We start from the raw sequence: 27181 nt of genomic DNA, 5'->3' as shown, positions 1-27181 counted from the left end.
GCGCAATTTTCGTATTTCTTATTTCGCGGAACAGATTGCAGAATCGAAGTTTCGCATTTTTCGCGATCGAACGAAATGTGGCGTATACAAGGTTTTTTTGGGGTTTTTTTACCCCACCCCCACCCTAGAATCCTGGGGGTAATTACCCCCCCCCCCCTCCCCTTGAATCTTCGGGACACATTAACGTCCCCGTTTAGAAACTTGATCTCCATTCTCCATGTCCACTCCATGATTACCATTAAGAGGAAAAATATAGACAAATTTTTTAGCGCTTCGCACAGATAATTTTACTCAATCAACTTTAACAAAGTAACAAAGATAAATTTTACCAAACAATCGATTTTTTAATTTATATAGAGTACTTGCACTATATGTCATATTAGATAAATAATTAAAGCTGTAACGGCAGGATGGGGGGGGGGGGGTAAAAAGTTTAAAGATTAAGATTATTTAGAATTAAATTTTAAAAAGTAAGAAAGTATAAGTTTCAAATTTTTGCTGGGTGATTGGATTTTGACTTAGGACAAATTTCATGAGAAACACTCTCCAAAGGCAGTCTCTGCATGCATGTATAAAAATATTTTTTCCAGTATAAATTTATAAGACCCTTAAATTATAATTGGCATGGTAGTTTTTGATGAAGAACCTACCAAAAAAACATTTGCATCCACTCCTCTTTCATGTCCTTAATATCTTCTTTATGAAGAATATTCTTCAAAACAATGCAATGCATGCATGTTCCTAGGGCACAGCCCACAGGTGGCTGATCATTGCGGATTCTCCACTTGGTGGATTTGCTATATTTCATAAGCTGTTTAAAAAGACTCAATTTATAATGGACAACGTTTAGGGTATAAATTAAGAAAGCTGAAAGGTGGTAAAGGCAGCCTTTTATTTGAGAGTGTATTAATCCCAAAATGATTGGGAAATTGAAATGAAACCCAGCTAAAACCTATAATAGTTTGATTAGAGGAATTACTAATTAGAGGGAATGAGCTGCCTAGGAAATTTGTTATAATAATTGAGCATAATAAGAAAATAAAGATAAAAAACGAAATTGATCAGCAAATTATGTCTTGGCCCAAGCAAAGAGGATAAAAAGAAGAGTATGATGAGCGAAACAATAACAATTGTAGGAGTAAAACCGCGATCTATTTTTTTATTTTAATTTCAGAGAATATGACCCAAGCACATTGACAATTTCTTTTAAAAGTACGTGATTTGGAAAATTTGCTTTATATAGTCATAGATATTTAACCCCTGTTCCTGTTTTTTTCAGAATTAAAAAGAAATCCCCTGACTCATTTTATTTCCTTAGTATAAGCCATTCTTTAGAGTTCTGAACTGTAAGTTTCCACCGGTTGAACCTTACTGTGTTATAGCACTGTGTGTGTAATACGACCTTAACAGGTATTCAACAGTACCAAACCAAACATTGTTCGAATGTGTTGGAGAGAGAAAAGGGAGGGGGCTCAATTTTTAGTTATTTTGCCCCATTTATGGCGATTTTTGACTCGAACGATGATACGCAATGATTGAATTGATTGTTTTCAAAATTTTCCCGGCCATGATTCATGAAGATTTTGTTTTCTTTCAGATTTGGTAACGTCAAGTTTGTGACTACTTCTAAAATGTATAAATGAAAAGTGAGTTGTGGTTCATAAGTTGTGCATCGATAATAAAAAGAGACAAATAAATCAGAAATCGTATAAATATTTGTTTGAAAATATATTGGTGAAGAGAGCAAGTGAGATTAAAGGACAATGGAGGCGATAGCTAAACATGATTTTAATGCTACTGCTGATGACGAATTAAGCTTCAGGAAACATTTTAATTTAAAAAATTGTCTTTTGAATTTTGGACCCCCCCCCCTCTTATCAATTTTTTTACACTTATTTTAAAGCAAAATTATTATTTTTTTTTTTATTTTAGGGTCAGGTTAAGACATTTTCTGGGCCGAGCGCGGCGGCTAGGACAGGCTAGTGGGCCGAGTGCTATGGCTAAGGGTAGGCTAAACCAGTCTACGGGACCGAGCGCTGTGGTCACATGACCAATGTGTTTCAGACGAGATCCATGTACTAAATTGGGTAATTTCCCAGAACGATTTTTGGACCGCCCCCCCCCCTCTTATCAGTTTTGTACATGGATTTTATATGTATCACGGATACAATTGGTCATATGGCCGCAGCGCCCGGCCCCCTAGCTTGTCCTTACCGCGGCGCTCGGAACCCTAGCCTGTCCTAGTCGCAGATCGTTCCAGAAGTTGTCATAACCTAACCCTGAAATAATAAAATAAATAGATGTGTGTGCGTGTTCGGCTTTTTTTCATTTCGTTCGTTCATCGTTCATGAACGGCCCATTTCGTTCGTTTTTTATCGTTTAAAATTATCGTCCATTTTCTATCTATTTCGTTCGTTTTCTTACTGAACATTCTTTCAGGGTAATTTCCTAGTATACGATTTTTGGATCGTATAATAGGACGGACCCTTCATTCAGTATAATCGTTCGTTCAATGAAATCGTACCTTCAGAAAAAAAGTCGATTTCACAAAAGTTTTTATTTCTAAAATATCGTTAATTTTATAAAAACAAACTACTGTTTTTTTTCTAACGTGTGTTCGAAAAAAATGTTCGTTCTGTAAATAAACCATAATTTTTTTCATTTCTCTGTGAACGATCCATGTCGTTGGTCAATCGTCAGTTTTTTTTCTTAACGAAATCTCTTCTACATAAAATATCGTTCGATCTCAAAATGTTTTAAAAACTATGCCCATCTCCAACCACAGGCCCTTTAACGTTAAAACTACAATATTTGTACTGGTCAGGCGCTGGTTAATCTACTTGTTGGGGGTTTGAGGCTCGCTCTAAAATTTTGCTGATTTGTTACTTGACCAATATTTGATTGAATGTTGTTGGTTTGTCAGGAAACATAACATCTTGAAGGTTCTGAACAAGGAGGATGATATGAACTGGTTTAGGGCAGAGCTAGATGGTAGAGAGGGGCTCATACCTAGCAATTATATAGGTAACCAGCTGACAGGAGGATATTTTCTATATAAGGGTGTATATTTTCTTGAAAACTCATTCCCCTTTGAAAATCCTATTCTCCAGAAGTTAAATATTTTTGCTAAATTGGGAAAAATGATTTTTTGAGTAAAAAGTATGTATTGTAGAAAGAGAAAAAATTTACTTTTTGATGTTCAAATTTTTATTTTATTACCCCCAGATCTTTAATTTTTAAAAATTCTTAAAAATATACACCCCTAATCTTTGGATTATAATAATCGGATAATAAATGCGTTTGATTTATAATGGACTATTACTTCTGTCACAAAACTTATAAGGTCAAATATCAGTTAGGTATTCCTTAAAAAATGATACCTATGAATTATGTTGGTATTTCGCATAATCTCCTTTATTTAAATTTTTTAGATCAAAATTATGGGTTAAAAATTATTGATACATGGTCATTCAGAAATTTTATAATTATTAGCAACTACTTCACAGGAAAATTAAAGCAAATTTTACTTTACCAAGGGTTCCCAAGACCAATTTTGCATAAAAAATATCCAGAGCGCAGAGAGGGATGTTAAATTTTCCGAAAAGTAGTTGTACACATCTTTGTTTTGAGATGAAAATAATGCGCGAATTTCCCCCCGGAAACTTTGCAGAGCGGGTGGTTATTTTACACAACTGTCCCAAGGGATGTCAAGTAACTTAACCTCCCTCTGTTAGCCAGTAAAACGATATTTGTCAGAATTTTGATTAAAACTATGCAATAATTTACTTCTGTCGAAAGAAAACTTGCTGCCTTGACAAAAATCTTGCTGACAATTAGAATTATTAAAGGAATTTAATTAAGTCTGTTACAAAGGGTACTGCAAAGTGTGTTGTTAGCCCATATACAATAAAAAAATGAGAAAATTTAAGTACTGATTTATGCATTATTTGTAGAAATGAAACCGCACAGTTGGTACTACGGACGCATTACAAGAGCAGGAGCAGAGAAACTTCTTATGAATAAACACGAAGGAGCATTCGTAGTTAGGGTCAGTGAGTCTTCACCAGGCGACTTTTCTCTCAGGTAACTTTTAACATGATGTTGAATATGATTTTAGAACTGCGCTTTGTGCCCCTCGACATTGTAACAATTTTAGTTATTTAATGTTCCATGTTTCTTATTTATTGATTATCTGTCTATTTGTTTGTACTTCCTATTCTTTGGGGAATTCGGTAGAACCACAGAGAATTTTTTTTAGATTGTTTAACAATTCTAAGTAGAGTAAATTGACTTTTAGAGGAAACCTTAGTTTCTGGGCAGGGCTGGGTTCCCAAGCGGTTTCTTAAAAAAAACAACAACAATAAAAGCAATTCGGAAATTTATTTTTTAATTGTGAATAATCATTTTAAAAAGTTCAAAAGTGTAAAAAATGTTTAGTTCTTAATTCTTTCATGAACACCTGTTCTTTTTACTCGGTTATTATTTTTCTTTTCCTACATATTTTAAAGGTCTTCTATATTATCATGTTACTAAATTAAAAGATTTCATCTTATTTAATAATACATTTTCATAATCGAATATTTTTTTTAAGTATGGGGAAATTCTTGTCCTCAAAAATGTGGCCAGTATTTTTATCACATGTTGCATTTTTATCTTATTTTCCTATTTTGTATTTCCGTATGAATTATCAAAAAGTAAAACAGATACATACTTAAGATGATTTCTTACAAGCTGAACTCGCTTACTTTAGATTTTATTTTGTTAAGTCATCTCGGATTTTAAGTTTTAAGTTTAATCTGGTTATTTACTGTGTGAACTTTTAATTTGAGGATCAATTTTTTCCATTTCAGTTATTCCTTAACTGATTAAATCTCCCTTCAATCCCTGACTGGGTACGATTACCATGCGAAATCTGCAGATCAACAAAAGATCATAATAAAGCATTGCTCTCGATATCCAAAATAGAAAACTTTACAGCTCTGAGTTGAAAACTTTAGAATTGAATATCCTTAATCCCGAGCTGTTAATTAATCTGGAGATTAATAGCATGAGGAAAACAAGCATTATTTAATCTGGAGATTAAGAAAAAGAGTGGATCAAGCATTAATCCTGATATCCACCATTCTAAAGTTCCCAGCTCTGATTTAATTTAGTATTTAACATGATTTTGTTTGTTATCAGTGTGAAGTGTGGGGACGGTGTTCAACACTTTAAAGTACTGCGGGACGCACAGGGGAAGTTTTTCCTCTGGGTTGTCAAGTTTAACAGTTTAAACGAACTCGTTGAGTACCATCATTCCGCTAGTGTTTCAAGGTATAGTAGAATTATTAGGAAAATAATTTCACCATTTTAAAGGGACTGTATTTTAGTTACAAGTGAAGATATAGTCGATTTTTCTGCTTGAAAAGTGTTCAATTCTCACTTGTCCCTTGTTTCTGAAGTTTGAAATCCGCATTTTAATCCTTAATTTAACCAAATGTGTAGACTATATTTCCATTAATTAATAAATTTTAGGGTAAAATAAGATGACTTTTAGGAAAATAAATGATTTTTATGGGAATAAATGATATTTTGATTTGTTTAAAAAGTGTCGGGGGTAGGAGAAAACTAACAAAATATTCAGATTCTCATTTTTAATTCTTTTCAGATCTCAGGACATTAAACTGAAGGAGATGGTTCCAGAAGAGTTTTTGGTTCAGGAAAAACAACTCAATCAAACTTACAATTTTAAATAATAAAACTTAAATAAACTTATAATAAAAAATTGACCTTTATTTTTTGAGGGTTTGAACGAAACTTTTTATATTTTATTTCTTGGTTTGACAGTTGTTTCATGTTACACAGGCGCTGTACGACTTCACCCCTCAGGAGCACGGGGAGTTGGAGTTCAGACGAGGTGACGTCATCACCGTGACCGACAAGTCGGACCAGCACTGGTGGACCGGCGAGCTAGGAAACCGGCGCGGACTCTTTCCAGCTACATACGTCACACCATACCATACGTCCTAAATATCATTGTACAATTGTGCGCTCAGATCAGCCATTTATGTAGAACTGTATGCGGTGTACAGTTGAACTTGTGAGGCCATATATGTATTACAGTACACTTCTGTTGTACATATTACCCGTACAAAATACACATGAATACGGACTAATCGCCTGTAAACTTACTGAAATTACATTCCACGTTCGTGTAGTGTAAACTGTACAGTGTACAGTATAGCGATAGTTAGTGTTAGTGTATGCTGTACAGCATTAGTATTTGCTAGGGTAGTTTGGTACTGTACAGCACATTAGTATTGTAAGGAGTTTTTTTTTACTATTCTTAATACTGAACAGGTGCATGGTATACGCAAAACATTTGTATGGTTTTCGTTGTCATAGAACAGCATAAATTAGATTAAATATTCAACTTACTCGTAACTGTACAGTACATTTACAATAATATATGGCATACACTAGTTGCATGTACGATCTGTTGCGTTGTTGAACATTTTCTGGGTTTTTTAAAACCTCGAAATCTTTTTGTTTTATTTTTTACTGAGTGTAATAACGACTATTTTATGTTCTTTTCCTAGGCACAGTGTATCTGGGCAGTACTTAAATATACAGTTTAGTACTCGCGCACTGTACACCAAACGGTACTGTACAATGTAAATGTACAGTACCCACAATTATCCCAGCTAATATCTTCTATTGTTGATGTAAAGATTGTACAATCTTGCAGCAGATTCGTTATTAAAAATTTATTTTCATCGGATGTCAACGTATATTTTATTGGCCTTTCATTAAAGAATGCCATCATCGATTCACTAAAGTATCTAAAATGTGCATTTGAGAAATTGAGAAAATCTCTATCTTGATTGATCAAGTATCACGAATTTTTAGTTAGAAAAAAAGAAAGGTTGTTTTTTAGGTTATTGTTGTGAATCATAGATGGCACTCTTCAAATGATACGCGTCATAGATGACGGGATCAGTCCCTTAATGGTTGATTTACGTAAATATGGGCAGCATTTGAAGGGGTCTAATTATCGTTTACATAATTAATTAATTAAAACATTAATTACTTTTTATAATTATTCGGGAATGCTCATAATTTGCATTTTTACGTAGAAAATGTGCGTTCATAAATGTTAAATGTTCTTATTATTGTGTAGAGTATATCATATATCCAGTGCTTTTTATTATGTATAAGCATCTTGATGAAAATCATAAGTTTTTTGCTCTAAAATGAATTTTTTTCTTTTACCATGGGTTACTTTGCAGAAACATAGAAATAACACAATAGAACGAATATATGATTGAGAAATGCGTGTTTCTCTTTCACAATTAAAAGAAAGCTTTGTTGTTTTTTGTTTTTATTTAATTTTAACTAATTTCAATTGTTTATTTATCCTTAAACCCCAACCTATCATTCACAATGCAAAGAATACCGAGCTACGGAAAAATTCGAAATTATTTTTTGCTTTTTGTTGGAAAAGTTTTTGTTACGTTCCTTACTATACTTTGTATGGTACACTATAAAGTGATACTGTACAATTCATTCAATTTTTACAATTTGTAATGAAAAATTCTACTTATTGCACACATACTTATATGTACATGCCGTACACGTTTCTTTTCTTCTTGTACATACACACACCCTGTGTTATTAAGGAAAATACACGAAGTGAAATAGTTTGCAGATTATTGCTATACTCATTCATATCTCTGTAAGCCTCATGTACTCAATATATATATAATGTACATACTGTACATAATGTTTAATTTTTTCCGGATAAGGTCTTCCAGAAAATTGTGAAGTCCTGTTACTCCCGTATTTTACTAATTATATTTATATAAATTCGCCTCTTTCTGCTATTTTTACAGTTCAATTGTATTTTTATATAGTAATTTAGTCTCCCACCTTCGAGCCCCAGCTTTTATTACAAATTTATGAATTTGAAATATAGATTTAAATTGTTACAAATCAAAATGAATTGACTAATATCTCCAGATGATAAGATGGATGGGATAGGGTCTAGGTTTGATATACTCGTCACACATGTCGAGAAGTTTCACGGACTCGTCAAACTCTTCGGGCAAATAGATTTGGAAAGAGGTCAGTTGTTCAAAAAAAAAAGTTATTTATGGATAAATTTCAGAGAGGGGGGAGGGGGGGGGGGGCATAAACCTCCTATTTCACTGTTTACATTTATTTATCACGTTATTATTTTTATCACAAAAATTGGGCTTTCAAAGTTTATTTAAAAACTTTCCGGTTTATATAAAATATAAAAAGAGAGAATTATGTTTCTTGTGAAATTCTTTTTTTATAAATCTAATCTGATTTGTTTAAAAAAAAGTTACTAATATGTCTTTATTTTCCCATAAGTTTCAGGATGTATTGTAATGTTATATTAGATAGGAGGTACAATCCTTATTTTGTGTATTAAAAATCTAATTTCGAATGAGAAAGATTCTCTTTTGAGAGGTTATACCTTTTGTTGTTAAACTAAGGTTTTGTCCAAATATCTCCATGTTTAGTTGAGGTTGTGTCCAAATATCTCCCTGTTGAGTTGAGTTTAAGTCCAAATATCTCCCTGTTGAGTTGAGTTTAAGTTCAAATATCTTCATGGTTAGTTGAGTTTGTGTCCAAATATCTTCTCCCTGTTGAGTTGAGGTTGTGTATGGTTTATCCAAATATCTCCATGTTTAGTTGAGTTTAAGTCCAAATATCTTCATGTTGAGTTGAGGTTTTGTCCAAATATCTTCCTGGTTAGTTTAGGTTGTGTTCAAATATCTCTCTGTTGAGTTGAGGTTGTGTCCAAATATGTCCCTTTTCAGTTGAGGTTGTTTCCAAATATCTCCCTGTTAAGTTCAGTTTGTGTCCAAATATCTGGGCTGTTCAGTTAAGTTTTTGTTCAAATATCTCCCGGTTTGGTTGAGGTTGTTTCCAAATAAGTTTTAGGATGTATTGTAATGTTATATTAGATAGGAGGTTCAATCCTTATTTTGTGTATTAAAAATCTAATTTCGAATGAGAAAGATTCACTTTTGAGATGTTATACCCTTTGTTGTTAAACTAAGGTTTTGTCCAAATATCTCCATGTTTAGTTGAGGTTGTGTCCAAATATCTCCCTGTTGAGTTGAGGTTGTGTATGGTTTGTCCAAATATCTCCATGTTTAGTTGAGTTTAAGTCCAAATATCTGGGCTGTTCAGTTAAGTTTTTGTTCAAATATCTCCCGGTTTGGTTGAGGTTGTGTCCAAATATCTCCCTGTTCAGTTGAGGTTGTATCTAAATATCTCCCTGTAAGGTTGAGGTGGTGTGTCCAAATATCTCCCTGTTTAGTTGAGGTGGTGTGTCCAAATATATCTCCCTGTTTAGTTGAGGTTGTGTCCAAATATCTCCTTGTTTAGTTGAGGCTGTTTCTTAATATCTCCCTGTTTAGTTGAGGTTGTGTCCAAATATCTTCATGTTTTGTTGAGGCTGTTTCCAAATATCTCCTTGTTTAGTTGAGGCCGTGTCCAAATATCTGCATGGTATCCGAGATGAGCTTGAGGCTGGTCAACCTCTACCTGCCTCACAGATCCTTCCTGGTCAATCGATCATTCTCAGGTAGAATAGAACATGCTTAAATTTGGTTTTAAATTTGTGGAAGTTAAACATCTTAATTTTAGATTTTAAAACGCTGAAGTTTTCAATGATCCCAGAGGGATTTGAGTAAGTTTTCAATTATTTAAAAATATAAATTTGTTATATTTCAGATGTGACGGTCAATGGTACCGAGGGAAGGTTAATACTCTTTCTGGTATCCAGGTCTCTTGTGCTCTAGTGGATACTGGAGAAACACAGGTATATTGTACTCTAGTGGATACTGGAGAAACACAGGTATATTGTACTATAGTGGATACTGGAGGAACACAGGTATATTGTACTCTTGTGGATACTGGAGAAACACAGGTATATCGTACTCTAGTGGATACTGGAGAAACACAGGAATATTGTACTCTAGTGGATACTAGAGAAACACAGGTATCTTGTACTCTAGTAGATACTAGAGAAACACATGTATTTTGTTCTTGGAAACACAGGTATCTTGTACTCTAGTAGATACTAGAGAAACACATGTATTTTGTTCTCGGAAACACAGGTATCTTGTACTCTAGTGGATACTAGAGAAACGCATGTATTTTGTTCTCGGAAACACAGGTATCTTGTACTCTAGTGGATACTAGAGAAACGCATGTATTTTGTTCTCGGAAACACAGGTATTTTGTACTCTAGTGGATACTATAGAAACGCATGTATATTGTACTCGGAAACACAGGTATCTTGTACTCTAGTGGATACTAGAGAACCGCATGTATATTGTACTCGGAAAAACAGGTATCTTGTACTCTAGTGGATACTAGAGAAACACAGGTATATTGTTCTCGGAAAAACAGGTATTTTGTACTATAGATCTTATACTTTACCGGATACTGGAGAAACACAGGTTTACACATCACAACTTACAAAGAAACAACGTAGCGCCAAACACATCTTATATACAATTCAAAATTGTGTTTTTCGAAGGTTGGCATATTTTTGATATGTTTTTTTATTAGATATGTTCTGTATCAAGTATACGAGCAAACCTGTATCCTCAACTGCAGAATATACCTCCCCTAGCTCAGGGGTTCGTTCTAGGAGAAGTTATTCCGCCGGCAGGAGAATGGTCAAAGGTGGGTAATTGATTGTTTGAATAGTTAATTAATGATTTCATTGATTGGTTCATTGGTTGATATTAGTTTAATGATTAGTTAATTGATTAGTTAATTGATTTGTTAATTGATAATTTAATTCATAAGTTTTATTTAGTTGATTTGTTAATTGACTTAGTGGAATGATTGAACAGTTAATCAATTGATTTACCAACTTGTTGGTTGTTTGATTTATTTATATAAATAGTTGGGTTATCTGGTTGGTTTGTCTGTTGGAAGGAAGATTAACTGGTTGGTTGGTTTCTTTTTTAGTTGATAGATTTGTTGGTTGGTTTATTGATTAATGGATTGACGGATTGACGGAATCTTGATGGTTTGATGGATTTATTGCGTTTTATTGTTATGTTATTCAATCTAGAGTTTTTATTCTAACTAATATTTCAGCCCTCAATAGAGTTTGTCAGGGATGGAATCCAGAATATAGTTTGCGAGGCTGTTGTTATTCTCAGATCTCATGGATATAATTTTATCAGGTAAACAAATGGTCCCTTTTCCCTTCCCTCATCCCATTTTTCCCTTCCCTCTTCCCCTTTTCCCTTTCCTCTTCCCCTTCTCTCTTCCCCTTTTCTCTTTCCTTTTCCCCTTTTCCCTTCCCTCGTCCCCTTTTCTCTTTCCTCTTCCCCCTTTTCTTATCCCTATTCCCCCTTTTCTCTTCCCTTTCCCTTCCCTTCTCTTTTTCCTCCTCCCCTTTCCTTCCCCCTTTTATCTTTTTTCTTCATTTTTTTCCCCAAATCCAATGAAAGCTCATATTTTTGCAATCCCCCGGGAGGGGGATGGGGGGCAAGCAGAAAAATTTAAACCCCCTGTATTTTTGATCAGTGTATGGTTTCAAGGGTATCGTTGGAAATCGGGCATTGGTATCTTTGAAAGTAAGCTTACAGTCCCTTTTATAACAAGGTGCCAATAGTACCCTTGATCAAGAACGAATGAATGATGATTTGAATTAATGGTTGAATATTCCTACCAGGGTGTATAAACGAGGATCCCGTGAACCCTTGGCCCAGGATATGGTTCAGTGTGGTATGGCTGTATCCGGGTATCCAAACCTTGACACCCTTCCACCGGCAGAACACTATACTCAACCACAGGTTCAGGATTCTTTTATTTTGTTATTCTCAAGATACTGATTAACATCGTCTGAGCATGAAATATTTATAGGAATTGATTATTCGCCTCAACTCATGATGTTATCCCCATATCTGCGTAACCTGGTGGTCTAATCCTTCAATATATTTAATATTTGACTATTTGATCTTTTATCATTCATTGTTTGAAATATTAAGGTCTATGACACCAGGGTGCAAGGATATAAGGATTATTAAATGAGAGATTATGGCAAGTAATCAGATAATTTGTGCCCTTTCTCTTCTTAAAACTGTCCGCTGTAAACATACAACTTTTTCTTCAGTGGCGAAATGCATATTTTCCCCCTGAGCCCTTCAATAACATTTTTAACAAGATGTAAGCCTTAAATAACTCATTATTGTTATATAGATAGCAGTTCCTCCTATGGTCCAACAACGACAATCAGGATTTCGAGGACCCCCTTCTCCAAACTACCCTCCTCATCACTCCCCCCTCCCCCCTCATGCACACTCCCCCCTCCCACCTCAACACTCCTCCCACCTTCCTCCCCATCCTTTCCAACAACAGTACTCGGGACACCAGGTTGGTTTATTTTAAAGGGGCTTAAGTTGCAATTTCATGTGACTTCTATTGCGGTTCTTTGAGAAAGTGACAGATTTTACTGCAACAGGAGTAAAAGAAAGAAAATGTTTAGCACTTATCTAGATTAAAAGCGACGATATCTTTCTCATTTTAAATCAGATAAATGTGTTAAGGAAACCATTTTGAATCGGACATACCACCCTGTAATGGGAGGTTAGTGGAAATTATGTCTATTGTCGCTTTAGCGAATGTAGTAGTTTTAAGTGAAGATGAGTTTAATCGGTATATTATTACTGCTTTTGGATTTTTCGATAAAAAACGTCAAACTTAACACTGCAAAGCTGAAAGGCCGGGGGTTTGTGCCCTGTCGGGTTTCTTTCTTTCGTATGCACAGACAACTATGCTTATATTCAGGGTTTAGCCTGGTCGGACGGATCAAACTCCAGGTCTGCTCCTGATACCCGACTTTCTCCAGTACCACGTAGTAACGGGTGAGTTTTTTTGTCTTGGGATCCAGAAATTCTAGAATATGATTAGAAACAGTAATTAGTTAGAATGATTAACCAGTTATCCTTTATATTTGGGTAAGAGAAGTATAAAAGAACCTGACTCTTTCAATATTGACAAAAGAATCCAGTAAAATCCTATGCAAACTCTGATTAACTCCTGTTTCCTGTTTAGATATCAGAGTAGCAGCAATGCAATGCTGTTCAGACCCGTGAGCCTGGAAACAGGAACCTGGTATCCTGTTTATATATCAGCAGTGGAGGAGGGACCGTCTAGGTTTAGTATACAGTTGGAGAGTCTTACCAAGGTAGGATTCGTCCTAACCTAAATTAGTTTACGATAGGACCTGAAAAATAAGCTAAGCATTCATGGAGGCCCTTGAGAAGGTTGGATTTGTTCCAACCCTGAATAACAAGGTTGTCTCAATGTGAATATAAGTTGAAGCATATAATAAAGGATTAATAAAACAAACTATTAACTTAACAAAATTAAATCCTAACCAAAATTTCTCCCCCCATTATATCGGGAAATATCTGTTAAGGTTGAATTTCAGATTGAAAATTAAAAAATTAAAAATGATGAAAATTAAAAAATTATGCAAGATAAATAGCATTGAAAAACCAAACGAGCCACGTTTTTTTTTAGCAAGACTGGTTAAAAAAAATTACTAATCATGTTTAGAAATTGGAACATCTAATGGCGGAGATAAACAGGATACCTTTACATCCCTTGAACAATTTACAGGTAACGTTAAAGAGCTGTGTGGATTTATTCCAGTATGATGCATTTCCAGATCATGAATTTCACCGATTTTTTTTGATAAGAAATATTTTTTTCTGAAACATTCTTTAATTGCTCTAAAGAGAAAATTTATATTATTTTTGTTCTGGGCCTTTTTAACATAACTATGTATTAATTGGGCACGTGTGTTTGTATAGCCAATCTTATTTTTTATTAGTTTGAAGTTGGAACTGCCTGCTTAGCAAGATATTCTCTAGATAAAAGTATATATAGAGCTGTAATCCTGAACATATCGAATACTGCAAAGGTAGGAAATAATTTGGTAGTATACTTTGGTTGATTTGGGTTAATTTTGATTAAGTTTAAGAGACTTTGATTGATTTTAAAAGATTTTGGTTTATGTTCATTGAAATTAAGAAATTCAATTGTTTTTGGTCAATGCAAGAGTTTTGTTTGATTTTGGTTGATTTTAAGAAAATTCAATTATTGGTTTTGTTTAATAGTAAGAAACTTGTTTATTTAAAACCACTTGTGTTGATTTATACTGATCAATATTTTCAGGTACTTTACTTGGATTACGGGAATGAGGAGGAGGTTAGATATGAAGATCTTTATCAGCTTCCTGAATCCTACTCACAGATTCAGATGCTTTCCTTACCCTGCTCCCTCTACCAGTTCCCGGAGTTACAAGGTTAGTAGTTTCCTGACTCCAGATTCAGATACCCTCCTTAGTACTTACCCTGCTCCCTTCCTTAGTTCCAGGAAATACAAGGTTAGTAGTTTCTGAACTCCAGGTTCTCTCCGTACCTTGCTCCCTTTATTAGTTCCAGGAAATACGAGGAAAAGATTGCTGTAGAAGAAGTGGTATTCTGAAGTACAATAGTGGCAACTCCCCATTAATTCACATGTGTTGCAACTCTAATGGGAAACCTAAAATGCCGCAGAACTTTGAAAGATTATCAATCCAGGAGAAAAGTAGGGTTCCTTTTTGGGAGTCCCTCGATACCCTCCTTTTCTACCCACTCCAAATTTCAAACTCCTCTATTTGTCACAAACAGTATTTGGAATTGATTTCTTTGTGTCCAAATGTTGTGGGCTCCACTAACTAGATGTAACCAGGATTAGGACATGAAACTCCAAGTAAAATTGCAGAAACCTACAAACAAAAGAAGAAAAAAAAATTGAATGGGATAAATGGTAGGGAACTCTGATGATAAGCTCTACACCACCAATTTTTCCCGTTGGTGAATGGAGACATCATTTGAGATAGGGATGGGAGACGACCCCCCCCCCTCCATTTCACCTCTGTTTCACCCTAAACAGAAAATATATGAGGAATATGTGTTTGAAGCTGAATCAGCCCTGTATTAACCTTCAATCAGTTTGTCGAGTCGGGCATTCTTGGAATGGCAATAAAACTGAAAACTTCACTACAATTAAACAGAGTGTCCCAATAAATACTGGTTTCGACGAATCTTTATTTTTTTCAAAATCATCAGAATCGGGGACAGTCAACAGAAGGAGAGAAATAATGACAAGCAAGAAGAAGAATTAAATCAGAATTTTTCTGAATCAACTGTATCCAATTTATAAGATTAAAAATTCAGAAATAATAAATTTTTTAAAAAATACATCCCCTGCGTAAAACAGGAAGTCATCCAGGGTCCTCTCTTTCGATTGCTGTTCGGCAATTCCGTCCATTTCGATGATCTTCATAGATATATTTTCCATATTTCATATTGTATTTAACAATGTATGATCATCAAGATCATTGACACGATGAATAATGATAACAATGTTTAGGTTCTCTAAGAGAGATTTCGAGGAAAAGGTTTGAAACCTTTACAGACCGGCCTCTTAATTGCAGGTAAACGGTATCTTTTTTCTATCAGAGGGAAATCAAAGGGGAAAAAAAGTAATTTCAAGAGATTTTCATTAGGAAGTGCGTCTTCAACTATTCTATTTAGTCCCTTTGAAAGTTTTAACTCTGTATGTAAAAATCTTTAAAATTCGCAAAGATATGATGACGAATGTTCATTTACAGAAAAATAAAAAAAGTATAAAAATAATCACTTAAAGTAAAAGTAAAGGCCACAGTTGTGAACCGTTGAAAATACATTTTATTGACGAGGTCCAGAACTCTCGGGGGATTTTACTTATTACGTCATTTGAGATCATATTATGATTCATGTTTACAGAGCTGAGTGAAATTTCAAAGGGAGTGAATAGCTAGACAGGTAGTTGAGCTGAGAATAATTCCGTATTGTAGAGCATTTTTTTAGGATTCATTTGAGACCTATCACGGTTCAAATTTTTTCAGCAAGAGCGCAAATTCAATTTAAAATCCACTTAGATTGTCCAATTTGGGGGATGATTTTGAAAATATTTTTTTAATTAATCAATGCATTCTCAGATACTCCATTTAGTTCGTCAATAAAACCAGAATATTCTTCATGAATTGTACTGATGTGAATTTTATTAAATGATGTATTCTAATGTTATCAATGTTCATCTTTACCAGGGTGATGTCTATAGAGCAGGATGGAAGAAGAAGAGGTGGAAGGGATGGATACAAGAATATTGTCCAACTCTATGAGGATAATGTGGATATTGGTCAAGAACTCAGGTACCTTAAATACTATTCAAAGTTTGGTCAGTTAGAAATTAGAAGTTTAAAGCTCATCAGTCATCATGTATTTGAGAAAATAAAAGTTTATTAAAAAATCTTATTTCCTCTTGTCCTAGATTATGGGTTGGAAGACAACAAGGAGGGAATGGAATCTCTGAGTTAGGACCAGGACAAGGGTTGCATCCTCCAGGAGGTGGTGGCGTACCTTCTCAAGGAGGGCACTGGCAGCAGGGGAGTAGTCTACAGATTGCCAGGGGAGCATTCTCATATTCACAAGTAGAACTCGTAGGTAATTTATTTTTTAATCTTAACAATCACCCACCGTTACGTTCTCTTCTGTAGTGTAACCCATAAAACGACATTTTTACAATCTTATGTGCATTTGGTGTTGTTAAAAATCTAATGATTTCCCCAGTAGCTTGCAAAGGAATATAAGAGCACAATCTCCTTTTCATGTTCATTGGAATATTCAAAACCATATCTTTATTAAAATTGTTGTTTACTTTTTCTATCGTTTTATGGGTCCCTCTGTCGTGTTAAACTTTAGCAATATCTTCGTGTGAAAATTAATAATAAAATTACATTTCTTTATTTCCAGGAACTGTTGATGTTTTCCTAAGTTTTCACGGGAAAGGACCTTCTTTATTCTACGTCCAGAGATCTGACACAACCAAACAGATTCAGCAGATCATGGTGGAGATAGCAAACCTGATCAAGACAGGATCTATCCCTCTTTCAGATCCTCGTCCTGGCTCCGTCTGCTTGGCTCAATATACTGATGGAGTCTGGTATAGAGCCAGGATTGAATATTGTTCTCCTAACTCTCGTCAGATCAAGGTAGGAGAACAATTTGGATATATTATGAATTTGTATATATATTTTGAAATGGTGGATATTTTATGAAATGGTGGATATTTTATGAAATGGTGGATATTTTATGAAATGGTGGATCTTTTATGAAATGGTGGATATCACATTAAATGGTGGATCTTTTATGAATTGACAGATTATTTGCTGGAATTGCAGATTTTTCTTGGATTGGCGGATAACTTAATGGACTGATTCGTTTAAATCTCCAGGTTGAGTTTGTAGATTTTGGGAACAGTGATCTGGTGGACCCGGAGCAGGTGTATAGTATTCCCCCTGGACTAGTCACGTGTCTTCCAGCTCAAGCTGTACCCTGTACACTAGCAGGCAACTACGGTACACAGAGTGAGAACCTTATTCAACCCTTTCTCAGCCTGGTCAAAGATAACGTCTTCAGAATTAAGGTAAAGAAGATTTTTTTAAAGAAACTAAAATAATTGAAAAGTATAATTCTAACTGAAAGGACCCTCATTTTCCGGGATAACGGACCTCACTAGTCTCCTGGAGTTTGTACAATTCTTGTAATAATAGAGATAAATGGTGCTAACTTTGCACCTATATTCTTTTAATCCTTCAGGGGCAGAAAAAAAATTTGAAATCTTTGTACAGACTCTGTTTTTAAATCCTTATTTTATTCTTTTTATAAAAAATTCCCACTTTTCATAATAATTACTAATTATTTTCAGGTTGAGAAGGTTTTGAGTAATATTTGTGTTGTACAAGCCAGTACAACGGTTCCACCTCTACTCAATATTAACAGGAAATTTATCATTTTTATTTGTTTCAAGTCACAGAGCTCGTGTTTTTATCTGTCGGCGGTGGCGTTGAAATTCTTTAGTTGAAGGGATTGTTTACAAAAATTAATAAGGTGGTCAGGATAATAGCGTTAAAAAGCGGATTTAAAGTTGAAAATTGGTCAATTCTATTTGATGTATTAAACAGAAAAGATAAAAAAGTATTTCAATTTACCTCATTCACATTTTTAGCCCAAAATGTATAAAAGAACCAAAGATAATGTATGCCGATACAAAAATGATTGATTTTGCTAGTGAGTTGTCTAGAGTAGTCCCTAGTCTAGCTCTGACCCCCTCTATGGGAAACCTTCCAGTACAACTCCTTGTTACTCATTTCGAGTCCTCAAACTCATTCTACGGACAGATTAGCTCCAGGGGAACAGAACTAGCAATATTCCTAGCAAACGTAGCAGAATTCTGTAACAGGTTAGCTATCTTTATTCTACGNAGCAATTGTGCAATGTAAACAGGCCCATTTCAATAAGTGATTTCATATCTTATTAGTAAATCTATTTGATTTGTAACAGCATCAAATGCACTTCAGTATCGCTTTTATGTCGTCTTCCTAATCTACAGTTTTTAGTTTTCTGGTTATAACAGAACTAGCAATATTCCTTGCAAACGTAGCAGAATTCTGTAACAGGTTAGCTATCTTAATTCTACGCACAGATTAGCTCCTGGGGAACAGAACTTGCAATATTCCTTGCAAACGTAGCAGAATTCTGTAACAAGTTAGCTATCTTAACTCTACGCACAGATTAGTTCCTGGGGAACAGAACTTGCAATATTCCTTGCAAACCTAGTAGAATAATTTAACAGGTTAGCTATCTTACGTTATAAAGCTATGATGTATGTGTAACGTGTACTGCATATATGTCGCAGACTTTTACGTCCACAATATGCAATATGCATGCTCCTTAAATAGTGCGTCCTAAACGGGTGTGTTGAATGTGTGCCTTCGATGTGCCTTATCGTTTGTCCACTTGAATAAAAATTATTTAAGGTACGGTGCACGGATTTACTCCGGTCTGGAATCTCATGTCGGAGAGGTTTGCGCTACCGTGGATTCCTCTCTTGGAAACTTCAGGTAATTAAAACTTGGTAAACTAAAATTAAATATAGATCTGGATTTTAGAAAGCCTAGTGATTTTGACATTTTTAGATTTAACCTTTTTAAAATATGTACATGAATATGTATGGCCGAAATATTTCTTCAATGAGGTAGGTGTCAGGGGCGCCCAGATCCCTGGTTTAACTTAATGCACTATCAGTAGAAACAATAAAGATATACTTGCTAAAAATGTCAAGAAAGCGATCTCCCAACGAAAAACATTCCAGTAATCCAGTAATCCAGAATCCAGTAATCTAGTAATCCAGTATAAACCAGATCGTCACATTTTACATATAAGTGTGGGATAGATGTCAAGTGACCTATGGATGAAACATGAATTTGTAAATGGGGTTTTTTTGAGAGAGCGGTAATTAACTATTTTTCTAGATATTACCGGTGCAAGATAACCCGTGAGCAAAGGAACACGGTAGACGTGAAGCTGCTGGACGTGGGTGGGACGGAGAGGGTCGAGAGAATGTCTCTGATCCAGCTCCCGGAGGAGTTAAAGAACCAACCAGAGTTCGGGTTCCAGTGCAGCCTAGGGCATACAGTCTCCGTAAATGATATAAGGCTTAGGTAAAGCACACAACTGCACTCTGTCTTTATACCACAGTGTTCACTCTTCACTACACTGTGTGCATTTGATATCTCTTAATGATAAGAAAGGAATTAAGTCTTAACTCTTTGCCATAAACTGTTTTTCTAATTCCTACATCTTTGCCAACCTAATGTCTCAGTCGAAGACATTAGCTATTTCAAACAACTATGAATTCTGTTAGATTAAAAAGTCAAGTTTAGAATATAAACGGTTTACACCATCGGGTTGCAAAGATAGAGGGATAATAAGTTCCTGGCTCGATATCTTTAAATAGAAGTCAACTTCTGATAAAGATACTTTGGAACAAGTGGATTATTTCATCACTATTTTTTGCTAGGAACCTGTTTTTGGACAGCTTCGTGGAGGTTGTTCTAGTCGAAGATCTGGGAGATTTCAACGTGGTTAAGCTGACGGTCAACAACAACCCAACCTTGAGGAACAACCAGATCTTGAGGTTATTTTTGTGCCACTGAAGAAATTTCGAAATTGTTAATGAAGAAGTTCATTAAATTTGTTTTGTTTAGATTTATGAAAGATCTTTCTCCTGTTACTGCAAAACCATCGGTCGAACCCTTCAGTTACGATCAAAATGAGAAACTGAAACATCTGCTAGATCTACAGAACAAGAATGCTAGAATAGCTGGTGGACGATTTGATGGTCGGAAAGATAGACCACAGCACGAGAACGATCGGCCCCAGCTCGGTCGCGGCCGAGGGAATCGAAACAACGAACATTTTGACCAAGGACGAGATAGAAAGAAAAATCGGGACATTCGGCTCACTGAAGACGATCACAGGAGCACAAGGGACGATTATCGTCCACAGGAGGAATCGCGAATTAAAGACGATTATTTGAGAAGCGATTCGGATTATCGTAAAAACAACGGTCGTGAAAATGGATACAGAAGGAACGGAAATGTAAGGAAAGAAGACGGGTACAGAGAGGAGGGATATTCGGGAAGAGAAGATAAATATCGGGATAGAAAGGAAGAGTATCGTGGACGAGGAAGCGAGGGAAGGGAGGATGGACGGGATATGCCGCGTAGGTTTGAGCGCGGGGATTTACGAAACAGTTTGCGAGAGAGAAGAGCTGCAAGGGAATTAACCTTGGCTAAACCTACAATTTCGACTTATAAATATCCAAGGTATTTTATAAAGGGAAGAGGTGTGGATGTTATATATAGAGATAACTAGAAAACTAAAGTTATGACTTAAAAAAGTCCAATGAACATGAGGCACAGCAATTGTGCAATGTAAACAGGCCCATTTCAATAAGTGATTTCATATCTTATTAGTAAATCTATTTGATTTGTAACAGCATCAAATGCACTTCAGTATCGCTTTTATGTCGTCTTCCTAATCTACAGTTTTTAGTTTTCTGGTTATCACTGTATGGGTTTAGGAGATGACAAACCTTCTCTGAAATTCTCAAAAAAAAAAAGAATAAAATTTTGGATCGATGATAGACTTACAGAATTTTATGGAGTCTCTTGCATGTGAAAGAACATTGAATTTCAATCAATTAAAAGTTATCCTGTTAGGTTGCATCCTGGGATAAAGTTTGAGGGTAAGATAAGCTGGATGTACAATCCTGGACACTTCTACCTGCAGTTCGAGGAGAACAAGGAGTTCAACAACATTATGGAACAGATGCAGATAGAGTTCAAGTCAGGTCAATAACAAGATTTTAATGTTTTATCTTATAAATCTAGAGATATATATTTTGAAGAATTCTCCCTTACCAAGGTAAATGAAAAATTGGTCATAAATGAAACTTTTTACCCAATAAGTTCATTATGATCCCTAACAAAATACATTTATTTTCCTAGATTTAACAAAAAACTTATCATTTTTAAATATACTGGCGGGAAAAACATTTACTGATTTTTTCAATTTTCTTAATTTTTTTTATCTGTTAACTGTTTGTTTCCAATGTACGCAATTATGACTAAAACAATTAAATAGTACTTGAGTTTGGTTATATTTGAAGAAAAAAACCTTTTTAAACTTCTGATTTTTTAGGTCCTTTCGATTCTTTATCCTGGAATAAAGGAACTCCTGTTGCTGCAAAGTATCAGGTAATTGTTAAATACAGATTAAAAACAAAAAACCGAATTTTGAAAAAAAAAATAATTTAGGATAACTGCTGGTACCGGGGGAAAGTCGAGGGTCAACGAGGAAAGATGGTCGAGGTTTATTTTGTCGACTTTGGTAATACCGACAAGGTCGACGCTATCGACGTTCTAGCTCTGCCAGCCGAGTTCGGGGGCCTAGAAACACAGGTACGCTTTTATTGTTTTCATAGCCCCTCAATATTTTTATCTTATAAATTTTGGCTCTGATTCTTTTGTTTTTTAGGCTGTGAAATCAAGTTTATTCGGTTTAGAAGAAATAAACGGGAATTGGGATAAATTAGCCTCAGGTACGAATAAACCCAGACTGAAATCAATTTTTAAAGTTTAAACGAGTGCAATAAACGATTCATGACGCTACCCTTAAACACAAACTTCGCTATTTAATCCATCGATCTATAACGGTTTAATATAGATAAATATATCATCATGGTTTTCTTCAACTATTCTAAATTACACACTTGTAGGTTTTAATTTGATCAATTAAAGGGTTAAAGGTTACCGTGCAGATCATTGAAGGTGCTCTTGCATCTAGGGGTTGGCTTAAAAATACGGGAACAATCTCTTTTATTTTGAATATGTACACACAATTTTATGATTTCTAGGTTTTGCCAAGTTCTTCACCGACTCCGTATTCTCGGTGGAGGTTGTAAAGGCCGGCAGGCACTGCATAGTTAACCTCAATAACGGAGAGGTCGCAGAACGGATCCTTGAAGAGTTCCGTGATGGAGGAGGGAAGGAGGGAGGACGGAACCGAGGCGAAGAGAGGTTAAAGAAGGGGAGAAAAAAAGAAACTTCGTTAGAAAGTGAAAGCGTTGAGAAAGCTGTTCTGACTGGGAGCAAAGATCGGATTAAATCCGGGAAAATATTCACCGTTGGCGGATATCCTGGAGTTGAGGTTAAAGAGTTCTCGTCAACCTCGAGAACAGTTCTAGTTTCACATTTTAACAGCTGGAAGGAGATGTGGGTTCAGGTGGATCCTGATCAAACTATTAAGTTTACCGAGGAATTAAACAAAAATGAAAATCTTCATGGAACAGCCGTTTCTTCAGTAAAGGTAAAAATTCGTTTTAAAAATCTTCTTGAAAATATATTATGAGGTTATGTTAAAAAGTGTTCTGTTAGGTTGGAGATATCTGTTTGGCTGAGTGGGACGGATTATGGTATCGTGCTCTGGTCCAAGATATAAAGGATGAAGCTATAAAGGTATTAAAATGTGGTTCAGTTTTCTTATTTTTGGGCTCAACCCATCTTTTTTTCTCGACAGTTCTACGTCTTCAGAGCAGTGGCAAATGGTTTAAATAAGGATTTGGTTCTGGGTTAATGGATGAAATTTTAAATTATCAAAGAAAAAATGGTAAACAATTTCCTTATGATCCATCCTGAAGTATCATACTTTTTGCGGGTATTTATATCAATCGGAACAAATTGTATGAGTATGAAAAGTTTACTTAATTTTAATAAATTTTGTTTAAAAGGAAGTTTCAGAAAAATGGAATAATTTAATTATTATCAAATTGCACTTTTTTTGTTCCCATCCTGTGTTTATTAGAAAATATAATGCCTCTTTCTTTCTTTAATCCATGTGAAATTTTTTTCTTAAGATTTCTGCTCTACTAAAATATTTTAGGTTCACTTTGTGGATTACGGGAATACGGAAACTGTCTCTGTATCTGAAATTAGAACCGGAGACTCATCTCAGTTCAAGAATCCACCGTTTGCTCTTAGATGCAAACTCGATGTAAAAATAGGAAATTTTGACAAAATTATGGAGAAGTCCGAGTACACGCTGAAGGTCAAGTTCAAGAGTTTCTTCAAAAATCAGTTTGTGATTAAGTTGGACAAGGAGAAGACGGAGAAGAAGGAGAACCTGAAGAAGAAAGGAGACAAGATCGTCACCCTTACACACGTTGAAACTGGATCCAGGATCTGGTTTGTCCCGGAGCAAAGTATGGAGGAATTAACCCGTCTAATGGAGGAGCTCTCCAAGCTCAAGGATTCCCTAGGTCCAGCCTCCGAGATCAAGGACGGAGGAGTTTACGCGGTCAGGTACAGTGAGGACGGAGAACTGTACAGGGCTCGGGTGTTAAATATCTCCGAGGACGGAGTAGAAATAGTTTATATTGATTACGGAAACCAGGATCAGGTTGAGAACGAAGATATCCTTGATATCCCGGAAAATTTAACAACAGCTCCCGGTTATGCGCGTTTGGTTCAGATAAAAGGTGCGGATTACGCGCTTGACTGCGATGAACTGAAGGAGAAACTGAAAGAGTTCTTAATGGACTCCAATGTGAGCGTGAACATGACCGGTAAAATCTACGGAACCTTATCTGTCGACGGTAAACCTCTAAACCTGAACTCCTGGCTCAGGTTTAAGAAAACTCTAAACCTATTCCAGCATCTGGGTAGTGTAAGAGTAGATTGCTATGTGAGTAACACGGAGCGCTCATCCCAAATCTGGATTATAGAGAAGGGAATGCTGGAGGGATTGGAGAGGATGATGAGAGATCTACAACGTAAAGCTCCTGGATTTCATAAGTTGAAGAAAGCTGAGAAAGGTCGGATGGTTTGTGCCAAATTTACAGAAGACGGAGAGTATTACAGGTAGGAGTCTGCTTTGATTTGATTTGTTTTGGTTTGGTCACGTTTCAACCTTGATTCAGTATTAGTCATCTCAAATTTTCCTTGTGGGGATAGTCTGATTTGATGTGATGTGGATTTGGATTTGGATTTGGATTTGGATTTGGATTTGGATTTGGATTTGGATTTGGATTTGGATTTGGATTTGGATTTGGATTTGGATTTGGATTTGGCTTTGGCTTTGGCTTTGGCTTTGGCTTTGGCTTTGGCTTTGGCTTTGGCTTTGGCTTTGGCTTTGGCTTTGGCTTTGGCTTTGGCTTTGGCTTTGGCTTTGGCTTTGGCTTTGGCTTTGGCTTTGGCTTTGGCTTTGGCTTTTGATTTGATTTGATTTGATTTGGTTTGATGTCATCATTATTTAGAATTGGTGCCTTTCAAGTTTTCCTTGCTGAAAGAAATTTAAATGTTGTCAGAAACTCAATTTTTTTTATCCCTATTAAAACCTGATGGCGAAAACCTTAAACTTAAAATATTTGATCTGAGAGTATTCATAGTTTGAAGGTCTGCGACAAAGGGTTACAGAGATATTGATATATATTGTGGGTGTTGTAAAAACTATTGTGGTGATGTTTCTGTTATATTCTGTTGAGTAATGCTGCTGAAAGTCTACAATACCACACTTGACAAAGTTGGCCTATATTTTTAAACTTCTATTATTTTGCTTGATAATTCAAAAAAGAAAATGTTATATTTTAGAGTCCGGATACTTGAACTACGGGAGGAGACCGCTGAGATACTATACCTGGATTTTGGAAACAGAGAAACCGTCCCTACGGAGTCTCTTTTAGAACTTACTCCAGAGTTTACTCTTTCTCCAGGATTAGCCATGAAGGTGACTTAATTCTTCTTACTTACATGATATGAAATCAACCAATGAATGGTTCTATAATCTATATAGTCTATCCCACTGCCAAATTCTCTACTGCATTTTCTTACTAATAGATCCATTATTCCATCTCATTCCTGTTCAAAAATTATTTTATATAATTTTCTTTACTTTAAATTTCATTGTAATACTCATCATATCTCACGTTTCTTATTCGATGATTAAATTACAGGTTGAGATAGATTCTAAGGGTGAGTGTAGGATGTTAGCTCCTGGAGAAATGGAATCTATTATCAGCGAGGGAAAGGAGATGACGGTGGAGCTGGTTCAACCTAGATTAAACATTGTCCGAATGTACCTTGGAGGAAGACGGGTTGGATACCAGCATCCTGACGAGGTCGGAGTAACCTCGTTGGTTAGTTTACCCCCAGGGAGGCTTAGGCTAGGACCTCCAAGGCTCGGAGTGCTCTCGATGGTTTCAACAAGCTCCTTCGCAGTTCAGGTTATTTTACATCTTTCAAACACCAAATTCCTTATAACTGTCCCTTATTAGTTGTGCCTTCTCCACAAATCATCAATTTATCAATTGAAGGGAACCAAGAAAATAATAAAAAATGCCGCACAGTTGTGACTGAAGTTTAATTCTTTTTGTGTAACTTGATTAGCTTGTACAATGTATTACATCCATACATTTTGATTTTATTATGATTTATTATTTATTTAGGATATACAGTATGCTGGAGTAGTGGAGCACAGGATAAGAAGGGAAGAACCTGAACCCGTCTCAGGGAGTGATATTGAACCTGGGAGAATATACTTACAACAGGTTGGGTCGGAATATCGGAGATTAGCTGTTCTAAATCTAAACTCAACATCGGCAAATATTAAATATTTGGATACACAGCTGACAGCTAAAATTAGCTTGGACAACATCTTCAGCTGTCCTTTAAATCTACTGCAAATGCCACCAGCTGCGCTTACAGCAGCTTCTCTTACTGTTAGGACGAAGGATAGGTATAAGCTTCTCAACACGCTACTTCTCATCTCGGTATCGGAGAAGAGCTTAAACCTTGAAGAGGTTCAGCTCAGGGTGCGGCTGCAGTTGGAGAGCAAGAACGAGTTTGAAACAAGATTTGAGTTTCCTGAACTTCTTCTCAATCTTCCAAATAAATCCTGCATCAGAAATCTTAATTCAGAACAGCTCTGCACAATCAGAAATAGTTTAGTAGAGAGTTATATTTGTAAAACAGGAAACCTGCAACTAGAGATGTTAAAAGAAACCAAGGACGATGTTGTTGATGAACTAATTGACGAAGAAAATGAAATTCATCCAAATCAATTATTTTCAAATCCTCAAAGCATTGACGCTGAAAAGAAATCTGTGAAAATGAACGATAATCTTCCAGAAATATTACTAGAAGATGAAGAAATTGTACAAATTATTTCCGTGTCTCATGATCATTGTATCCTTACACTAGGAAGGTTCGAACAATTTGGAACAGATCTAAGACGAGACCTGGAGAAATCTGAAAGATTAGAACTGATCAGTCCCGAACCAAACTCTCTAGCTCTCTACTGCGGGGGTCCGACTCCGGTTAGATGTATAGTTCAAGAGCCTGGAGATACAGTTGAGATATATCTGGTGGATTCTGGTCAAACCATGCTCTGTCATTCAAGTGAACTTAGTTCCCTTCCTGCTCCTCTCTCTTCTATTCCTCCTCTGGCCATCCAGGCTCAATCTTCACGGAGTGTCAAGTCAGGGGAGAGCTTCATTGCTAAATTTATTTTTGGAGATTTTCTTGAAATTTTGCGAACTAGCTAATTATTTGTGATAGAAACATCTTATTTTATACGCCTAGTCCATGTGATACATTCTGCTAAATAAATAGCCGCTAGGAATTATACAATCATAATCCATC

At 35.7% G+C, this 27181-nt stretch overlaps 2 protein-coding genes across 11 annotated transcripts; both read left to right on the top strand.

The window, feature by feature from the left end:
- The first annotated feature begins 1579 nt into the window (after positions 1–1579).
- On the top strand, positions 1580–7999 carry LOC111702094 (protein enhancer of sevenless 2B). 10 transcript variants are annotated; one of them, XR_002765362.1, is made up of 7 exons: positions 1580–1827; positions 2929–3024; positions 3954–4083; positions 5182–5313; positions 5648–5699; positions 5845–6065; positions 7893–7999. XR_002765362.1 is itself a non-coding variant. In XM_023473711.1 (7 exons), the coding sequence occupies exons 1-6, from the start codon at positions 1764–1766 to the stop codon at positions 6007–6009; spliced, it is 639 nt and encodes a 212-aa protein (XP_023329479.1). In that variant the 5' UTR covers positions 1580–1763; the 3' UTR covers positions 6010–6056; positions 7893–7999. The 10 variants fall into 10 exon arrangements, 4 of the variants coding, with proteins under 4 accessions (XP_023329479.1, XP_023329468.1, XP_023329451.1 ...); XR_002765354.1 differs by having other exon boundaries at positions 6463–7999; XR_002765361.1 differs by having other exon boundaries at positions 5845–6079.
- LOC111702067 (uncharacterized) lies at positions 7987–27175 on the top strand. The gene is made up of 33 exons (XM_023473633.1): positions 7987–8103; positions 9499–9601; positions 9751–9838; positions 10594–10710; positions 11134–11222; positions 11717–11837; positions 12244–12417; positions 12832–12908; positions 13099–13231; positions 13606–13668; positions 13883–13972; positions 14227–14356; positions 15469–15532; positions 16187–16291; positions 16411–16583; positions 16893–17131; positions 17374–17565; positions 17848–17921; positions 18211–18381; positions 18959–19042; positions 19454–19642; positions 20002–20118; positions 20189–20809; positions 21206–21336; positions 21687–21742; positions 21803–21946; positions 22023–22086; positions 22402–22853; positions 22922–23002; positions 23427–24403; positions 25133–25268; positions 25495–25764; positions 25987–27175. Exons 1-33 carry the CDS (start codon positions 8007–8009, stop codon positions 27082–27084), a joined length of 6720 nt encoding a protein of 2239 aa, XP_023329401.1. The 5' UTR covers positions 7987–8006; the 3' UTR covers positions 27085–27175.
- The last annotated feature ends 6 nt before the right edge of the window (positions 27176–27181 follow it).

This window comes from Eurytemora carolleeae, unplaced genomic scaffold (genome assembly GCF_000591075.1).
Source record: "Eurytemora carolleeae unplaced genomic scaffold, Eaff_2.0 scaffold23, whole genome shotgun sequence".
Classification (NCBI taxonomy): domain Eukaryota; kingdom Metazoa; phylum Arthropoda; class Copepoda; order Calanoida; family Temoridae; genus Eurytemora; species Eurytemora carolleeae.
This window is presented reverse-complemented; position numbering and strand designations above follow the sequence as displayed.